The sequence below is a fragment of the Thalassophryne amazonica genome, chromosome 13, assembly GCF_902500255.1.
Source record: "Thalassophryne amazonica chromosome 13, fThaAma1.1, whole genome shotgun sequence".
Lineage (NCBI taxonomy): Eukaryota > Metazoa > Chordata > Actinopteri > Batrachoidiformes > Batrachoididae > Thalassophryne > Thalassophryne amazonica.
The window spans coordinates 68,251,697-68,267,584 of NC_047115.1; the positions used below are offsets into that span (position 1 = coordinate 68,251,697).

General features: G+C 40.1%; 1 protein-coding gene across 1 annotated transcript in view; it reads right to left on the reverse strand.

The window, feature by feature from the left end:
• The window catches only part of ltbp1 (latent transforming growth factor beta binding protein 1), a 440,667-nt gene that overhangs the window by 270,588 nt on the left and 154,191 nt on the right, over positions 1–15,888 (reverse strand). The window contains 1 exon segment of the mRNA XM_034184166.1: positions 457–599. Coding sequence (XP_034040057.1) covers positions 457–599 — 143 coding nt within the window.

A 15,888-nucleotide genomic window follows, 5' to 3' on the forward strand; every position in this document is an offset into this window, starting at 1 on the left:
TCTCTAATCAAGACTCCTGGCATCACAGATTCATCAATGTAAATTGTGGTTTATTTAGAGACCAATGAAACTAAGTGATACAAAGGCTCATTTCTTTTTCTTTTCTTTTTTTTTTCTTGCAGACTGCATCAGCTATTCATCTTATTTGGAAAGCAAAGGCAATCTCTGTGAATGAATATCATCTGAAGCCGCAACAATAAAGTGAACAAGTGAGGTAATACAGCACAACAGATGAGTTGGTAAACTTCATAAAACAGAATCAACAGAGAAATTGGAATGCAGCTGCTGAAAGTAGTTAGCAACTTGATGGAAAAACAGGAAACTGTAGAGACAGACAGCAAAATCTTGATACATTATTCATACATAAGATCATTATGAATATATTGAAATGTTTTTAAACATGGCCTGCTATATTTGTGATAGAAAAAAAGGTCATTTATAAGACTGCATACTCACCATGGATGGAATTGTGTCCCACCGTAAGAGGAATTGGTCTCTCTGGTTGGGACTGGACACGAGTCTGCGTATGTGTGTGGTAGTATTTGGGATTGATAACATACTGCTGACTCTGAGCTGGGTGCATGGGCATGGGCCGAATCCTGCAGTGGCAGATGGAGGGGAGATATTTAGTTATTATATAGTCAAGTAAACAGAATCATCTCAACGATACAAATATAATACTTTCTAACATATCACTGACTGTATAACACCACACTGTTCTGCAGTTCTGTGGATACAGATATTACAGTCTGTGTCCACACATGTATTTAAATGCCTGGGATCAAGTGTTCAAAGTAATGAAGAGTGCTGAAGAAAGGTGAAGGGAGTACAGGTAGGGTGGTGAAAAGTGGCAGGAAAGATTTGTGATAGAAGGGCATCTAAAAGAATGAAAGGGAAAGTTTACAAGATTGTAGTGTGACCTACTTGGAACCAGCCTATTGACCCACAAACAGTACAGAATACAAGCACTTTTCACCTAGTTTACATCAAATTGTCACAGGAATGCACATCGCATATGCTCAACTGTTCCAGAAAAAAAATGAGGTTTGCACCAATGTTGAAGGCTGAAAAGCAGGGAAAACATACGAGTCCTACATATGAGACTCTGACAATGATTGCAAAGGCACAGTCACACAACATATACACGATGGTCCCACACCAGTACATTGCTGATGGTACCTCGGGCTTATTATTTTCATAATTGATTAATCAGTGGACTATTCTCTCAATTAGTCTATTCATTGTTAGGACAATAAAATGTAAACACAAACAAAAAAAAGTCAGTAATCTGGAGCCCAACATGACACTTCATATGTCTTGCTTTGTCTACGTCCCAAAGATTCAAATTGGCATTTTTATTGTAGGATGATTGTATGAAATCAACAAGTGGCTCTCAGTTCATCGTCTCAGATTTGCTTCATTTTCACCTACGAGGTCTGTCCGTAAAGTATAGGTCCTTTTTATTTTTTTCAAAAACTATATGGATTTCATTCATATGTTTTTACGTCAGACATGCTTGAACCCTCGTGCGCATGCGTGAGTTTTTCCACGCCTGTCGGTGACGTCATTCGCCTGTGAGCACTCCTTGTGGGAGGAGTCGTCCAGCCCCTCGTCGGAATTCCTTTGTCTGAGAAGTTGCTGAGAGACTGGCGCTTTGTTTGATCAAATTTTTCTAAACCTGTGAGACACATCGAAGTGGACATGGTTCGAAAAATTAAGCTGGTCTTCAGTGAAAATTTTAACAGCTGATGAGAGATTTGAGGTGATTCTGTCGCTTTAAGGACTTTTCACGGTGCGAGACGTCGCGCAGCGCTCTCAGGCGGCGTCATCAGCCTGTTTCAAGCTTAAAACCTCCACATTTCAGGCTCTGTTGATCCAGGACGTCGTGAGAGAACAGAGAAGTTTCAGAAGAAGTCGGTTTCAGCAATTTATCCGGATATTCCACTGTTAAAGGAGATTTTTTTAATGAAAGACGTGCGGGCGGATTGCAGCATCGGCTCGCAGCCGCCGCGACGCTCCGCCACAGGAAAAACACCTCTGTTGGAAGCCTTGAGGACAAGTTGGAACATCTCCAGCTGATAAACAATTTCTCATATACTCACTCCACTGAAAGCCATCAAAAGCCAACTGGATTTTAACAAATGGTTATCAACACGGAGGTGTTTTTCCTGTGCCGACGCGCGGACCCGTCCGCACGTCTTTCATTAAAAAAATATCCTTTAACAGTGGAATATCTGGATAAAATGCTGAAACCGAATTCTTCTGAAACTTCTCTGTTCTCTCACGACGTCCTGGATTAATAGAGCCTGAAATGTGGAGGTTTTAAGCTTGAAACAGGCTGATGACGCTGCCTGAGAGCGCTGAGCGACGTCTCGCACCGTGAAAAGTCCTTAAAGCGACAGAATCACCTCAAAATCTCTCATCAGCTGTTAAAATTTTCACTGAAAACCAGCTTAATTTTTCGAACCATGTCCACTTCGATGTGTCTCACAGGTTTAGAAAAAATTTTGATCAAATAAAGCGCCAGTCTCTCAGCAACTTCTCAGACAAAGGAATTCTGACGAGGGGCTGGACGACTCCTCCCACAAGGAGTGCTCACAGGCGAATGACGGCACCGACAGGCATGGAAAAACTCACGCATGCGCACGAGGGTGCAAGCATGTCTGACGTAAAAACATATGAATGAAATCCATATAGTTTTTGAAAAAAATAAAAAGGACCTATACTTTACGGACAGCCCTCGTATTTGGTAGATTATGGGGTCAATATGAAACATCCAGGTTTGAGGAAATGAAATTCAATTTAGATATCAGTTATCAAATCCTTTTCTCATTTGTTAAATACATTCTTTGTATGTCCTTGTCCTGGTGAACATCAGCTGGAGAGTTTACCCATGGTTGCACTTTTGTTCATCATTTTGTTCTTTATTTGTTTGTTAGCTTGCCAGTGGACATTCGGTAGAAGTTAGATTTATCCATGCATTATCTGTTGGTCTTCTCTTTGCATCCAGAAGCGCTGCACACCCACATGGTTGTCTACTCATTGCATTATAGCCCCAAATCCACTAGAGACAGAAGGACTAGGCGATTGTTGCCACCAACAAATTATTTAAATTCTTACTAATCATCTTACTCAATCATATCAGTTTTTCAACCTTTAGGGTCATACTGAAAACACTTTTCCTTCCAGAACAGTTCAACAAAAGGAGACGTAAGACTTTTTTTTTTTTGGTGTGGCCATCTATTTCCTTGCAAAGCTTTTAAGGGTCATATCTGTAAAAGTATAACAGATACAACAGAGATGATGGACTCAATGATGGTCGTGTAGAAGTTCACCATCATTGGTTTTTGGCAGGTTGAACTTCCTCAGCTGCGGCAGAAAGTACATCCTCTGTTGTGCTCTCTTGATGAGAGCGCTGACATTCAGGTCTTGGGTGATGGTGAGAGCTTGTCCTGCAGCAGGGCCAGGATGATCGTATTGAAAGCAGAACTGAAGTCCACAAAGAGAATCCTGGCATAGATTCCTGGGGAGTCCAGATGCTGGACCATAATGCAAATATTGTTGTCATTAACTGGAAAGGAATTTTAAAATGCAATTCTTTTGACTCGATTTGTCTGCTGAGTTATAAGTGTGTGATGTAAATATTAGATTAACCAGGTGGTACACACCAAGTTCTCCATTCTCTTTTTAAATTTGCAATAAACTATGTAGCATATTACAATGAATCACAAAATGTAACATATCACTATGTTTTGCAATACAATCCAATACAACTATAATGTGGTCCATGTATCATGATGACAGGGTTGGTATCATGATTAAAAATAATTTTTTGTAGAAATCAGTACTTAAAACATCACTGAAATATGAAATCAGTACCATTAATTAACTTGTACATGATGTATGTGCACCTTTATGTGTTAACATTCATTCATTCATTCATCTTCTACCGCTTAGTCCAATTAAGGGTCGCGGGGGGCTGGAGCCTATCCCAGCAGTCATAGAGCGCGAGAAGGGGTACACCCAGGACAGGACGCCAGTCTGTCGCAGGGCCACAAATAGACAAACAAATACAGACACACCCACACACACACCTACGGACAATTTTAAAGATTCATAAATAATGCTTCTGACGTGTTAACACCTAATCCACCTAGGTGGACAATAAATATTATAACTAATGATATTATTTGTATAGTCTCATTTACAAGAGTGAAATCAATAAAAAAAATGAAAAAGGTGTTATGTGCTGGGGTGTTGGCTGGCTTGGTTTTGTTTTCTGTTTCTCCCACCAGGTGGCATGCATTCAGGATTGAGAGGCTGAGTATTAGGACCTCACCCTGAACACCTGAGGTTTGTTTTCACGTGCAGGTCATCAGGGCTCACAGCTGTGATGTATTCTGTCTTGATCAGAGATTGCTGCACTTAAACCTTGAATGCACAGTGTGTGATTGCCAGAGACTCGACCTTGTGAGCAGACGTGTGAGATCGGCGTCGGGAGAACAATCTCACCATTACGGACGCAGAGACCGCTCCAGGTTTGACGCCACAGTCTGTGAAGGAGGATTGGGTGAGGTCTCACGCTCTTCAGCACACTTCCTGAGGTAATTTGGTTTTGGTGACTTTTATGAAGTAATGACAGTGGATTTGGTGTCCCTCACACCTTGTGTTATTGAGCTGTCACGTTATGCTAATTGTCTAATCAGCTTCTGCTGCAGTGGAGATTTGAACTGAGTTGTTCTGTGCCTGCAGGGTGAGAAGCTGATATATATTTAAGCCAGGAAGTGTTTGCTGATTGTGTGCACCTTTGAGCTGTGTCTCTCTGGGTGGAGAGTGTTGGACTCACCTCATGTTTTCTTTCTTCACAGACTCGGTTTGTCGTGGCCACCTGGGGGGTGTCGGCGGGGTCCCTGGGTCCGAACTGCTGTGGCTCCGGACCGTTTGCGCTGCTGAGAGCGCGCCGTGTTTTCACCTCACCAGACCGCGGACATTTTTGGTTGTTTATCACTAAACTCACTATGATTATTAAATTCTGTTATCTTTTGAACTGTGCTCTGCTTATTTTATGCTGGGTCCTGTCAAACGCTGGGTCGGTGCTCCGACCACGTCAGACACATAACAAAAGGTTGATTTAAATCAATAAAAGTCAATTTAATTAGAAAAAAATCTGAAACTTTTTAGAAAAATCCAAACTTTTTAGAAAAAAAGCTGATTTTTTTTTTTTTTTTTAGACCAGCCCTGTGTTATACGCAACATAAGGTCCTTGCCAATAACCAGCCCCACATGTTAGTCATAATGGTGGTGTTTCAGTATGGCAGCAATTCAAAAGATTTTTCATAAGTGAGCAAACACAAATTAATGTCACGAAACATGCTTTCACAAACAAATACAACAATCTAATATTATCAGACCCATTTTCAAAGCATTATATTTGGAATAATCTTAATTGTAGAACGCAAACATTCAAAAGTGGTAACCTGCCAAGTTAAATGTTAAATTTTAACATTTTTTACAGTAACTTCAACATGCTAACATAGGTCAAGTTATCAAGTCAACAAAAACCTAACCAGTAGTTTTTGAGGTATTCTGTCTTGGATTTAACTGTGTACATGGACATCTGGACCTGCTGGTTGTGAGAGATGAAAAGTCAGGAATTTGCATAGTTATCTTGCATAGTTAATCTTTTTGAACATCTGATTAACATTCATTTAATTTCTACAATATACGGTTGTGGTTGGAAGTTTACATACACTGACCATGGGCACGAACATTATGGTAATTTGGCCTATTAAGGATTTCTTTGAACTGTTCTTCCAGGGTAGAATAATTGTACAGCATACATCATTAATGACTTTATGCTGCGTTTAAACATAGCAACGACAAGTCACGAATGCCACGAAGTATACATTCTTGGCCGCTGATCATGAATGTGATGATTCGGGAGGAGCCCGAATCATCACATACCATACCCAGCCAAAATTATACATAAAGGCCCAAATAATACATACATTAAATACACATTCAGTTAAATCTTTTCATAATTGGTGCTGATGGTTTTTGCAACTATCACTATCCACGTTGAAGAGAGTTCTACATCAGAGGGTGCCAACCAAGAAAGAAGCCCCTGCTCCAAAGTTGACACCTTCAAGTTAGATTGAAATTTGAAGCTGCACATATGTCGTGCAAGCCAAATGCCTTCTGGACAAAGGTTTTATGGTCAGACAAGACAAAGATTGAGCTATTGGCCACAATGACGAAGTATATTTGGTGAAGTCAGGCGAGGCTTTCAAACCGAAGAACACTGTGCTAACTGTCAACCATGGTGGTGGTAGCATCATGCTCTGGGGCTGTTCTACTGCCAATGGTACTGGTGCATTCCACAAAGTGGATGGAATAATGAAGAAGGAGTTCTACCTCCGAATTCTTCATCACCTCAAATCAAAAGTTGAAACCTGGCAACAATTGGGTGTTCTGTGAAGACAATGACCCCAAACACTCATCAAAACTGGTTGTAGTTCAGACAAAACAGGCTATTATTAAGCTTCTGGAATGCCTTCCCAAAGCCCCAACCACAAACTTAATTGAAAATTTGTGGAGTATGCTTAAAAGCCAGGTCCATGCCAGGAAACCAACCCATTTAAATGAACTCTACCAATTTTGCAAAGAAGAATGGTCAAATATCCAGCCAGAATTATGCCAGAAGCTTGTTGATGGTCACCAAAAGAGTCTGGTCAAAGTGCAGCTTGTGAAAAAACATTTAGCCAAATATTAGTGGTTATGTATGTATATATTTGAGCCTGTATGTATAATTTTGACCTGTGTGGATTGGAGAAGATCTAAAATAAGGTGAGCAAGGAAGACTGTGGCAGGTACTTCCCACCGAGGTCACAAAACCTTTTGTTCACCCTTCCCTCTGGCAGGCGGCTGAGCTCCATCAGGATCAAAACCTCAAGACACAAAAAAAGCTTCTTTCAGTTTGCAGGTAGACTAATAAATAATGTCAGAGACCCCCAATTACCCTGCCCCCCCCACACACACTACCACAAAGTACAGATTGACCATCCTTGCACTGAAAGGTACTGTACTTCTGTACTCCAATCACCTGTTTTTGCACAGTCCCATTCTACTAATTTATATTTATTTAACGGTGAATACAGTATTGTCTGTTTGACTGTTTTTCTTCTTACAGAAGTGTTTTTCTCTTCTCTTTTTCTTATTGTTTACGCACCAGGTCAAACTCCTTGTATGTGCAAACTTACTTGACAAAAAATTTGATTCTGATAAATCTGATTCTGATCAATTTAAACTTGTGTACCCAGTTCTTGTTTTCTAAAGTTATTAATAATGCATGGTGTGCAATCATTCCACGCTGGCAAGAGAACAGTTCAAAGAAATCCTTAAAAGGCCAAAATTACCATGACATCCATATCCATAATGAATGTATGTAAACTTCCAAACATAGCTGTATTTTATTACAAAGTAAAAAAAATATTGGCCTGCTGGTGGTGCTAGAAGTAAGGTCAATGTTTCATCATTTCATTAGCATCTATCCTCTGAGGAAAATATGTAAATGTAACAAAGGACACACACCTTTAGTCTGCTTGCTTAGTGAATTGAGTGAAACATTGCAAGATTTGAAAACAATGTTGCTCCAAATTGGAATGCATATCTGTCCAAACGCAGTTTTCAGCACTGTAACTACAGGCAGTGGAGAGAGTGTTAGGTCATCACTGCAGTCAGGAGACTAGTGTTAGCGGTCAACGTTCCAGACTCTGTGGTTTCATGGTCTTAAAGTACTGCCAGATGGGACTACTTTAGTGTGTGTACCCAAAACCTGGCATAGGCATGTGGTTACTCTGTTTGAATATATCCCTCTGAGCTCATCAGTGTTTGGTCAGCTGTTAGTGGGGAACAACTGGCCATCCTTTTCACTCTCCAATATTTAAATCAGTGAGGTGAGAACAGCCATGTTTTGGTTGGACATACTGTATTTTCACGTCGCTTTTATCTTCCTTGTTAATTCAAAGCTATAGTTCATATAATTTATCCTGATTGGTAACTGTGATCACGGAATCTGACATTTGCAGAGATAAGCAGCTTAACTTGTAGTTGCAGAGATCAGGGGCACAACATCCGGGGAAGGCTGGCAATCTCTCTGAGAATCTCTGGTGTAGAAAATAATAATAATAATAATTTACAAAGCCTAGTGTGAAGTAAAAATTAGCTTAGACTTCTCTGCAACCCACTTTATTGTGCATTCTGTGTGCACAAATGGACAATTTGTCCTGATGATAGCAAGCACCAAAAGACAAAGTCACAAGGTCCTTTTTATTATCCTGATTATTTATCAATAATGCTAAATGGTGCGCAAGATCCAAGCATTGCCAGTGTTACCTCAGATGAATCATGAGCGGGCATGGCCATTGAAAGGAGGTGTGAAACACAGAAGAAGAGTCATTTGTCAAATTGTCAACCAGTCATATTTTCATCTCATTCATACGATAGCCCCCCTGCCACAGTATAAATACACTGGATGTGACAGCCTTGCAAATACCACACTGGTATGAGCATGCAAAGTCTTAAATAGCTTTTCCATTTATATTATGCAGCTTTGTGTAGAGTCTCCTTTAAAGGTATACAATTATATGCTTGCACAAATTATAGTCAGGATGAGATATGCACTTCATTTCATGTTTTTACGACCATCTGTTTGTTGGATTGTTAACTTGTTGGATTATTAATCAAAAACTAATAAAAACTATTTTAATAAAATGCTGTAAGAAAGATTAGAGCTTCGCTTAGTCAATGTTATCCGAACACATTTTCATGAAATTTCAGGGACCCTATCTTCCACCTGGTGCAAAGCATTGCACCAGTGCAGCCCAAGTGTTGCTGCTAAATTCCAACTACTGCAATTGCACTTTCATTCTCAACACCCGCATGCTTTAAGTAGCGAGTGCACTTAAAATGAGGTGTGTTCAGGCATAGTACACTGGATCGTCATCACGTCACAGCAGAAAGCAATTGTATAGTAAGTCACTAAAACCTGGTTTAAAGTCCAACATAGAGTTTTCCAGCTATTCTGACAATTCAATATTAAATTCTGGGGTCCATGGACGCACCAGTATTGCCAATCACCTTTTCATCATATTTCTATTAATGAATCATCAACGGACTGCCACAGAGACAAGTTCAATCATGCTCTGACACAGCAACATCTCAGCTGTAGTTCCCTCCCATTGCTCCTCCAGACTATCCTTACTCACAGCCAATGCTGGAGTCAGAGAAGACAACATGGTCTGGCAAGTAAGACCATGTCAACTGAACTGGTTCAGAATGATCATATTTTGGTGCAGACAAGGGTCAGAAATTTTTTGAGTGAGAAATTTTTTGATGAAACAGTTTAAATTGTACTGATAGGGGATTTTACTGGGGTGTTTTGGGCCTTGGCAGAGGTATGCACGCTAATGAGTGGCATAATGCAGTTTGTACAGTCTTCTGGATGGTTTTGGTGATATAAAGTGAGTTTGTGTTTTGGTGTAATTTAAATGTTTATCAAGATTGTGTGTTCAAGCATGCCTGTGCATGAGAGCGTGCAGCATTTGAAAGCACTCAATTGTGGTGTACAAGTACTGTATGTGTGTATGTGGGGGTGGGGGGTTGAGGTTGGTGGGGAGCTATAAGCAGACAGCCTGTATATAAAGGGCTATACATGACTTTTTTTGCAGGTCTGAGCAGACGCTCCCTTCTATGAGTCACCCACCTAAAAGTGGAATTGTAATTATGCTTGTACACTTTCAAAGACTCCGGTCCAGAGGTATAAAACTGTACAAATTCAACACACAAACTCTGCACAAACACACAAAGCTCAAAACATGTATACACACTGCTTTTGTCAGATTGATTTGATCCCCTGCTTCTGTTTTATAAACCTCAGTCACTATTAAATTATGCAAAACCCCTACATTCTGCACAAACTGTTATGTGCAGACGCGAGTTGAGGAGCGTCTGACTGAACCCAGCGCTAAATAACCAGAAAGTGGTTCCAAAAACAAAACTAATTTATTTCCCTTCAGTGCAATAATTGTGTACAACATAAATATGCAGTTGTCTGGCGAGGTGAAGGATGGCGCGCTCTCCAGCGCCCAAATGGATCGAAGCCCGACGCTTCTGGACCCAGACTCACCGCCGAACACCCCCCAGGTGGACACGACAAACTGACTCTGTGAAGGATGGAAAAGGTGAGGTAAGTCACAGCTACAACAAATATCCTTCAAAGGCACACACTATCAGCAACACATTCAGGTCTGAATTTAAGCTTTATGTAAATGAGCAGCTTCTCACAACAGGTGGAGGATCATCATTCCGTACGCCACGGCAGTGAGAAGCAAACTGCACAATTCTCATCAATGTTCAAACATACTGTGTAACAAAATACCAAATTACTGTTAACACTTATTCAGACAATCATCACCTCTGATGTGTGCTGACAGCATGTGTCCCTCACCCGTCCTCCTTCACAGGCACGATGTGTCAAACCCAGGCGCGGTCCTCAGTGTCTCACAAACGAACGTCACAAGGTCGAGTTCACGGCAATTCTGCTTGAACCACTCATGGCTTAAATGCAGAACGCCATCTCATTATCTGCTTCAGCTGAAAGTCTTTAAGTTTACACGTGAGCATCATCCACAGGTGCAGCTAATAATGCTGATGAGGGTGAAGGACTCTTCTGCCAGCACCGTCTCCACAGACAAAAAACCAGTTTGCATACCACCTGGAGAGCAAAGAAAAGAAAACAACACCAAAATGTCCAGCCAAACCCCCCAACACACAACACAAACATTTTGCCATAGTGTAGAAATTTTCCCATTGTGTAGATATAAAGGCATCTGTCTGTACCATTCTCTGAATAAAATCAACAGCTATGAAGAACTTCAATTAGGCTCTTCTGAGATTTTCTGAGATCTTCTGAGGAGGGTTCAAATGGAGTTTAAAAAGAAAAATAGAACACAGATAAGAGGCACATGAAATCCACTTGTGACAACCTCTCCTCCAGATCCCCGCCACTGTTATGGCTCAGCTTCAAGTATTTATATTCTCTGCAAATTTGACACATATGATCACAAAAAAGTACTTCTGATGCTGAATTTACACAAGATGGCAGATGGCAGACAGTAAACCAGCCATTCCAGTTTTTAATAAAAGGACAGTGGAAAATTCCGCCACCACTCACTGTGAGAGCAACAGATGCACATAGTGGTGGTACTGGCAAAAGTTTAAAAATTTCCATGCATTCTATCTGCGGCAGCAACAAGGACAAGTTAGATTCCAGACTATAGCCTATTCTGATGAGACTACAACCCCTGGCAAAAATTATGGAATCACCGGCCTCAGAGGATGTTCATTCAGTTGTTTAATTTTGTAGAAAAAAAGCAGATCACAGACATGACACAAAACTAAAGTCATTTGAAATGGCAACTTTCTGGCTTTAAGAAACACTATAAGAAATCAAGAAAAAAAAGATTGTGGCAGTCAGTAACGGTTACTTTTTTAGACCAAGCAGAGGAAAAAAATATGGAATCACTCAATTCTGAGGAAAAAATTATGGAATCACCCTGTAAATTTTCATCCCCCAAATTAACACCTGCATCAAATCAGATCTGCTCATTGACATTGACCCTATGCCATGACATTGACCCTATGTGTCTTTTTGCAAGGAATGTTTTTGCAGTTTTTGCTCTATGGCAAGATGCATTATCATCTTGAAAAATGATTTCATCATCCCCAAACATCCTTTCAATTGTCCAAAATATCAACATAAACTTGTGCATTTATTGACGATGTAATGACAGCCATCTCTCCAGTGCCTTTACCTGACATGCAGCCCCATATCATCAATGACTGTGGAAATTTACATGTTCTCTTCAGGCAGTCATCTTTATAAATCTCATTGGAAAGGCACCAAACAAAAGTTCCAGCATCATCACCTTGCCCAATGCAGATTCGAGATTCATCACTGAATATGACTTTCATCCAGTCATCCACAGTCCATAATTGCTTTTCCTTAGCCCATTGTAACCTTGTTTTTTCTGTTTAGGTGTTAATGATGCCTTTCGTTTAGCTTTTCTGTATGTAAATCCCATTTCCTTTAGGCGGTTTCTTACAGTTCGGTCACAGACGTTGACTCCAGTTTCCTCCCATTCGTTCCTCATTTGTTTTGTTGTACATTTTTCGATTTTTGAGACATATTGCTTTAAGTTTTCTGTCTTGACGCTATGTCTTCCTTGGTCTACCAGTATTTTTGCCTTTAACAACCTTCCCATGTTGTTTGTATTTGGTCCAGAGTTTAGACACAGCTGACTGTGAACAACCAACATCTTTTGCAACATTGCATGATGATTTACCCTCTTTTAAGAGTTTGATAATCCTTTCCTTTGTTTCAATTGACATCTCTCGTGTTGGAGCCATGATTCATGTCAGTCCACTTGGTGCAACAGCTCTCCAAGGTGTGATCACTCCTTTTTAGATGCAGACTAACGAGCAGATCTGATATGATGCAGGTGTTAGTTTTGGGGATGAAAATTTACAGGGTGATTCCATAATTTTTTCCTCAGAATTGAGTGATTCCATATTTTTTTCCTCTGCTTGGTCTAAAAAAGTAACCGTTACTGACTGCCACAATCTTTTTTTCTTGATTTCTTATAGTGTTTCTTAAATCCAGAAAGTTGCCATTTGAAATGACTTTAGTTTTGTGTCATGTCTGTGATCTGCTTTTTTTCTACAAAATTAAACAACTGAATGAACATCCTCCGAGGCCGGTGATTCCATAATTTTTGCCAGGGGTTGTAGTTTTATACATGGAGGTGGAGCAACGTAACTTTACTGCAGCTTGTCCACAATATTTATGGCCGACTCACATAGTTTAATAAAGCAAGGCATAAATGACGATGAGACTGGCTACACAAACAGAACTGAAGAACCACCATCGCCACCCAAAACGAGACTACACAGTATCCCCTGCTGGCAAAAGCTGCTTTGATACAATTGCTTGCTACATTCTGATAACATTTCAACGGATTGTACCAAGTTTCCTGATATTTCTCCTAAAAATGTGAGTGGAGTTTATTTCAGAATGGAGGCACCCACTCATGAAACTGGCAGTGTCGAGGTTTGTTAATCAAGGGCCATAACTCTGGTAAAATGAGCCCAACTGGAACGATATGATAATACAGTGGCTTGGAAAAGTATTCAGTCCCTTGGTTATTTCACACATTTTAATTTGTTTATGGCGTTTCAAATACAAAAAGTAAATCTATCAGGGCGGGTGGGAGCCCGTCACCAGGAGCGGCTGGACCTGCAATATAGACTCCCAGACTAGGCTTAGGTGTGGAGGAAATCATGGTCTTTAATTCAGGCTTGGGTTTGGTACACAAGTAATCAGTCAGCGCGGCAGAGGTACAAACAGGGTCAGGCTGAGATGCAGTCATACACAAGCAGGGTTCAGAGGCACAACCAAACACCAAAATCTGGGATGAGGCGAGAGGCATGGTCGAAGAATACAGAGCAAGGTTCAGTACACGGCAAGACAAAAATCAGGACTGTGAATGGGCGCTGGAAAGTGTACGAAGACAACAATCTAGCGGTGTGCTGTGAGACTGTAAGGGCTTAAATAACAGGTGCTGTGAACAATGTGCATGTGCAGACTAATTAGGTAACAATGTGCAGGTGTGGAGGGAAGATTCCAGAAAGGGGGCGTGGCTAGTAGACAAAGCTCAAACACTGTGCAAGAGAGTGATGTAAGGAGCAAAGATACTTGGGCTCGTGTAGGGAGTGTGAGTGAGGTGAAACAATACAGACAGAAACAAGGTGAGAGACATGGGGCTGGTGCAAAGAGTGTGAATGAAAGGAAACAAAGCAGACAGAATCAAAGTGAGGGAAAAACATAATGTCAGGTGCAGGGCATGGAGTGAACATAAATAACTGGATGTGAGTGCAATCTAAGAACAAAACTGAAAAGCAAACCAGAGGATTACAAACACAGAAGATAAACTTCATAAAAACTGCTCTGAGAATAATAGAAAACAAAACACTAAGACAAAACTAAACTGGAACAGACTAAGAAACCAAAGTGGCTAAACAAATTAAAAATAAAACAGACTGAGATAACAAAACCTGACACTAAAGCACAACAGATAATATAACAAATGAGAAGAACAAAATAAACAAGTGGTAAACAATGAAAACACAAACTGGCTGAACAAAACAAGAACGGAACTAAACAATGGCTAAAGTATAAAAGTAGCAAAGAAACAAAGTGACAAAGCAAAATAGAACATAGAAGAAACACATGATGAAAATAAGCAACTAATAACTCAAAGCGGGAACAGAAGATGCAGCAAAGAAAGGGGCAAAAAAGGGATCAAAGCCTGGATCAGGGCGGTCATGACAAAATCAGGCTTCTCAATATAAAAATTTCTAAAATTATCTTCCTTAGACTCAAACTGAAAACAAATCTCTACAACTTGATATAAATTAATTAAAAATATATTAAAGCCAAGATGATTGCATAAGTAATCAGCTCCTTTGTTATAATACCTGTAAATAGTCAGTTTAATTGCCAGGGATGAAGCTGTATAACTGGGGATATAAAATCCAAAACTTGCACTGTGCACAATTTCCAATCACAGCCACAGAGGCCTATAACCTGTTCTGGGTTGTCTAGGTGTCTTGGTGACTTTGCTCACTCTTCTTCTTGCACAGTCATTCAGTTTTTGAGAACTGTCTACTCCACAAAGATTTACCATAGAATGCCATACTGTTTGTATTTTTTTTATAACTGATGTAAATAAAGTCCAAGACATATTCAGTGACTTGGAAATGTTCATGTATCCATCCACTGACTCGTCTGAAGAAAAGTGTCAATAAAACTGATTATTTACAGGTATTATACTAAAGGGGCCCATTACTTGCGCAACCCATCATCTTGGCTTTTATATTTTTAATTAATTTATATTAGGTTGTACAGATTTACTTTCAGTTTGAGTTTAATGAAGATAATTTAAAAAAAAAATTATATTGAGAAGCCTGGTTTATTTTTTGTATTTGAAATGCCATAAACAAATTAAAATATGTGAAATACCAAGGGGCTGAATACTTTTGCAAGCCACTGTATGCTTATTACCAACCTATAACAAGGATATGTTCCAAGTTACATGAAATTTCTCCTAAACACATGAGAGGAGTTGATTTCAGGATGCTTATACCCTTTTTGGGACAGACAGGCATAGAGATGGAAATCACCACAACATAATCCCCCTTTGGACCTTGGGCCAGCAGGGGATAAAACCAAAAAAGTAAATTAAAATTACGATGCAGAATGGAATGGATTCATCTCTATCATCTAGCTAGCTTGTGGTGACACATCGTGCAGCTGCTGTGAACAAGCACAGACACGTACAGCTGTCAGCAAACAGCAATGCAAGGAATACCAAACTCACCACTGGGTTTTTGTATCTGGTACCTTTCACAGTGGTACCTTTCAAAAACACAATTACACAGGGAGAGGACGCTGGTGTTTTTATGTTCGCCGCTGCTCCGTCTGAGCTAGGATTACTTATGTTTTTGCCTATTTTTAAAACAAGCTAAAGTTATAGGTCTAACTTATAGGACTTTTAGATCGCTCTTTTATTATTATTTTTTAAAGTATTTTTCTAATTTTATCTTTTGAGCTTTGGCATCAACCTACTGAATGGACAGTTCTCGACTTACCTGCATATCGGCTGACAAATGGATACCTGTAGCTGCGGGTGGGCTAACACCCAGACTCTTCGTCTATCCAGCGCTACTGCCGCAAAGTTTTCCACTGTTTCAGTGCAGTTAGACTTCGGG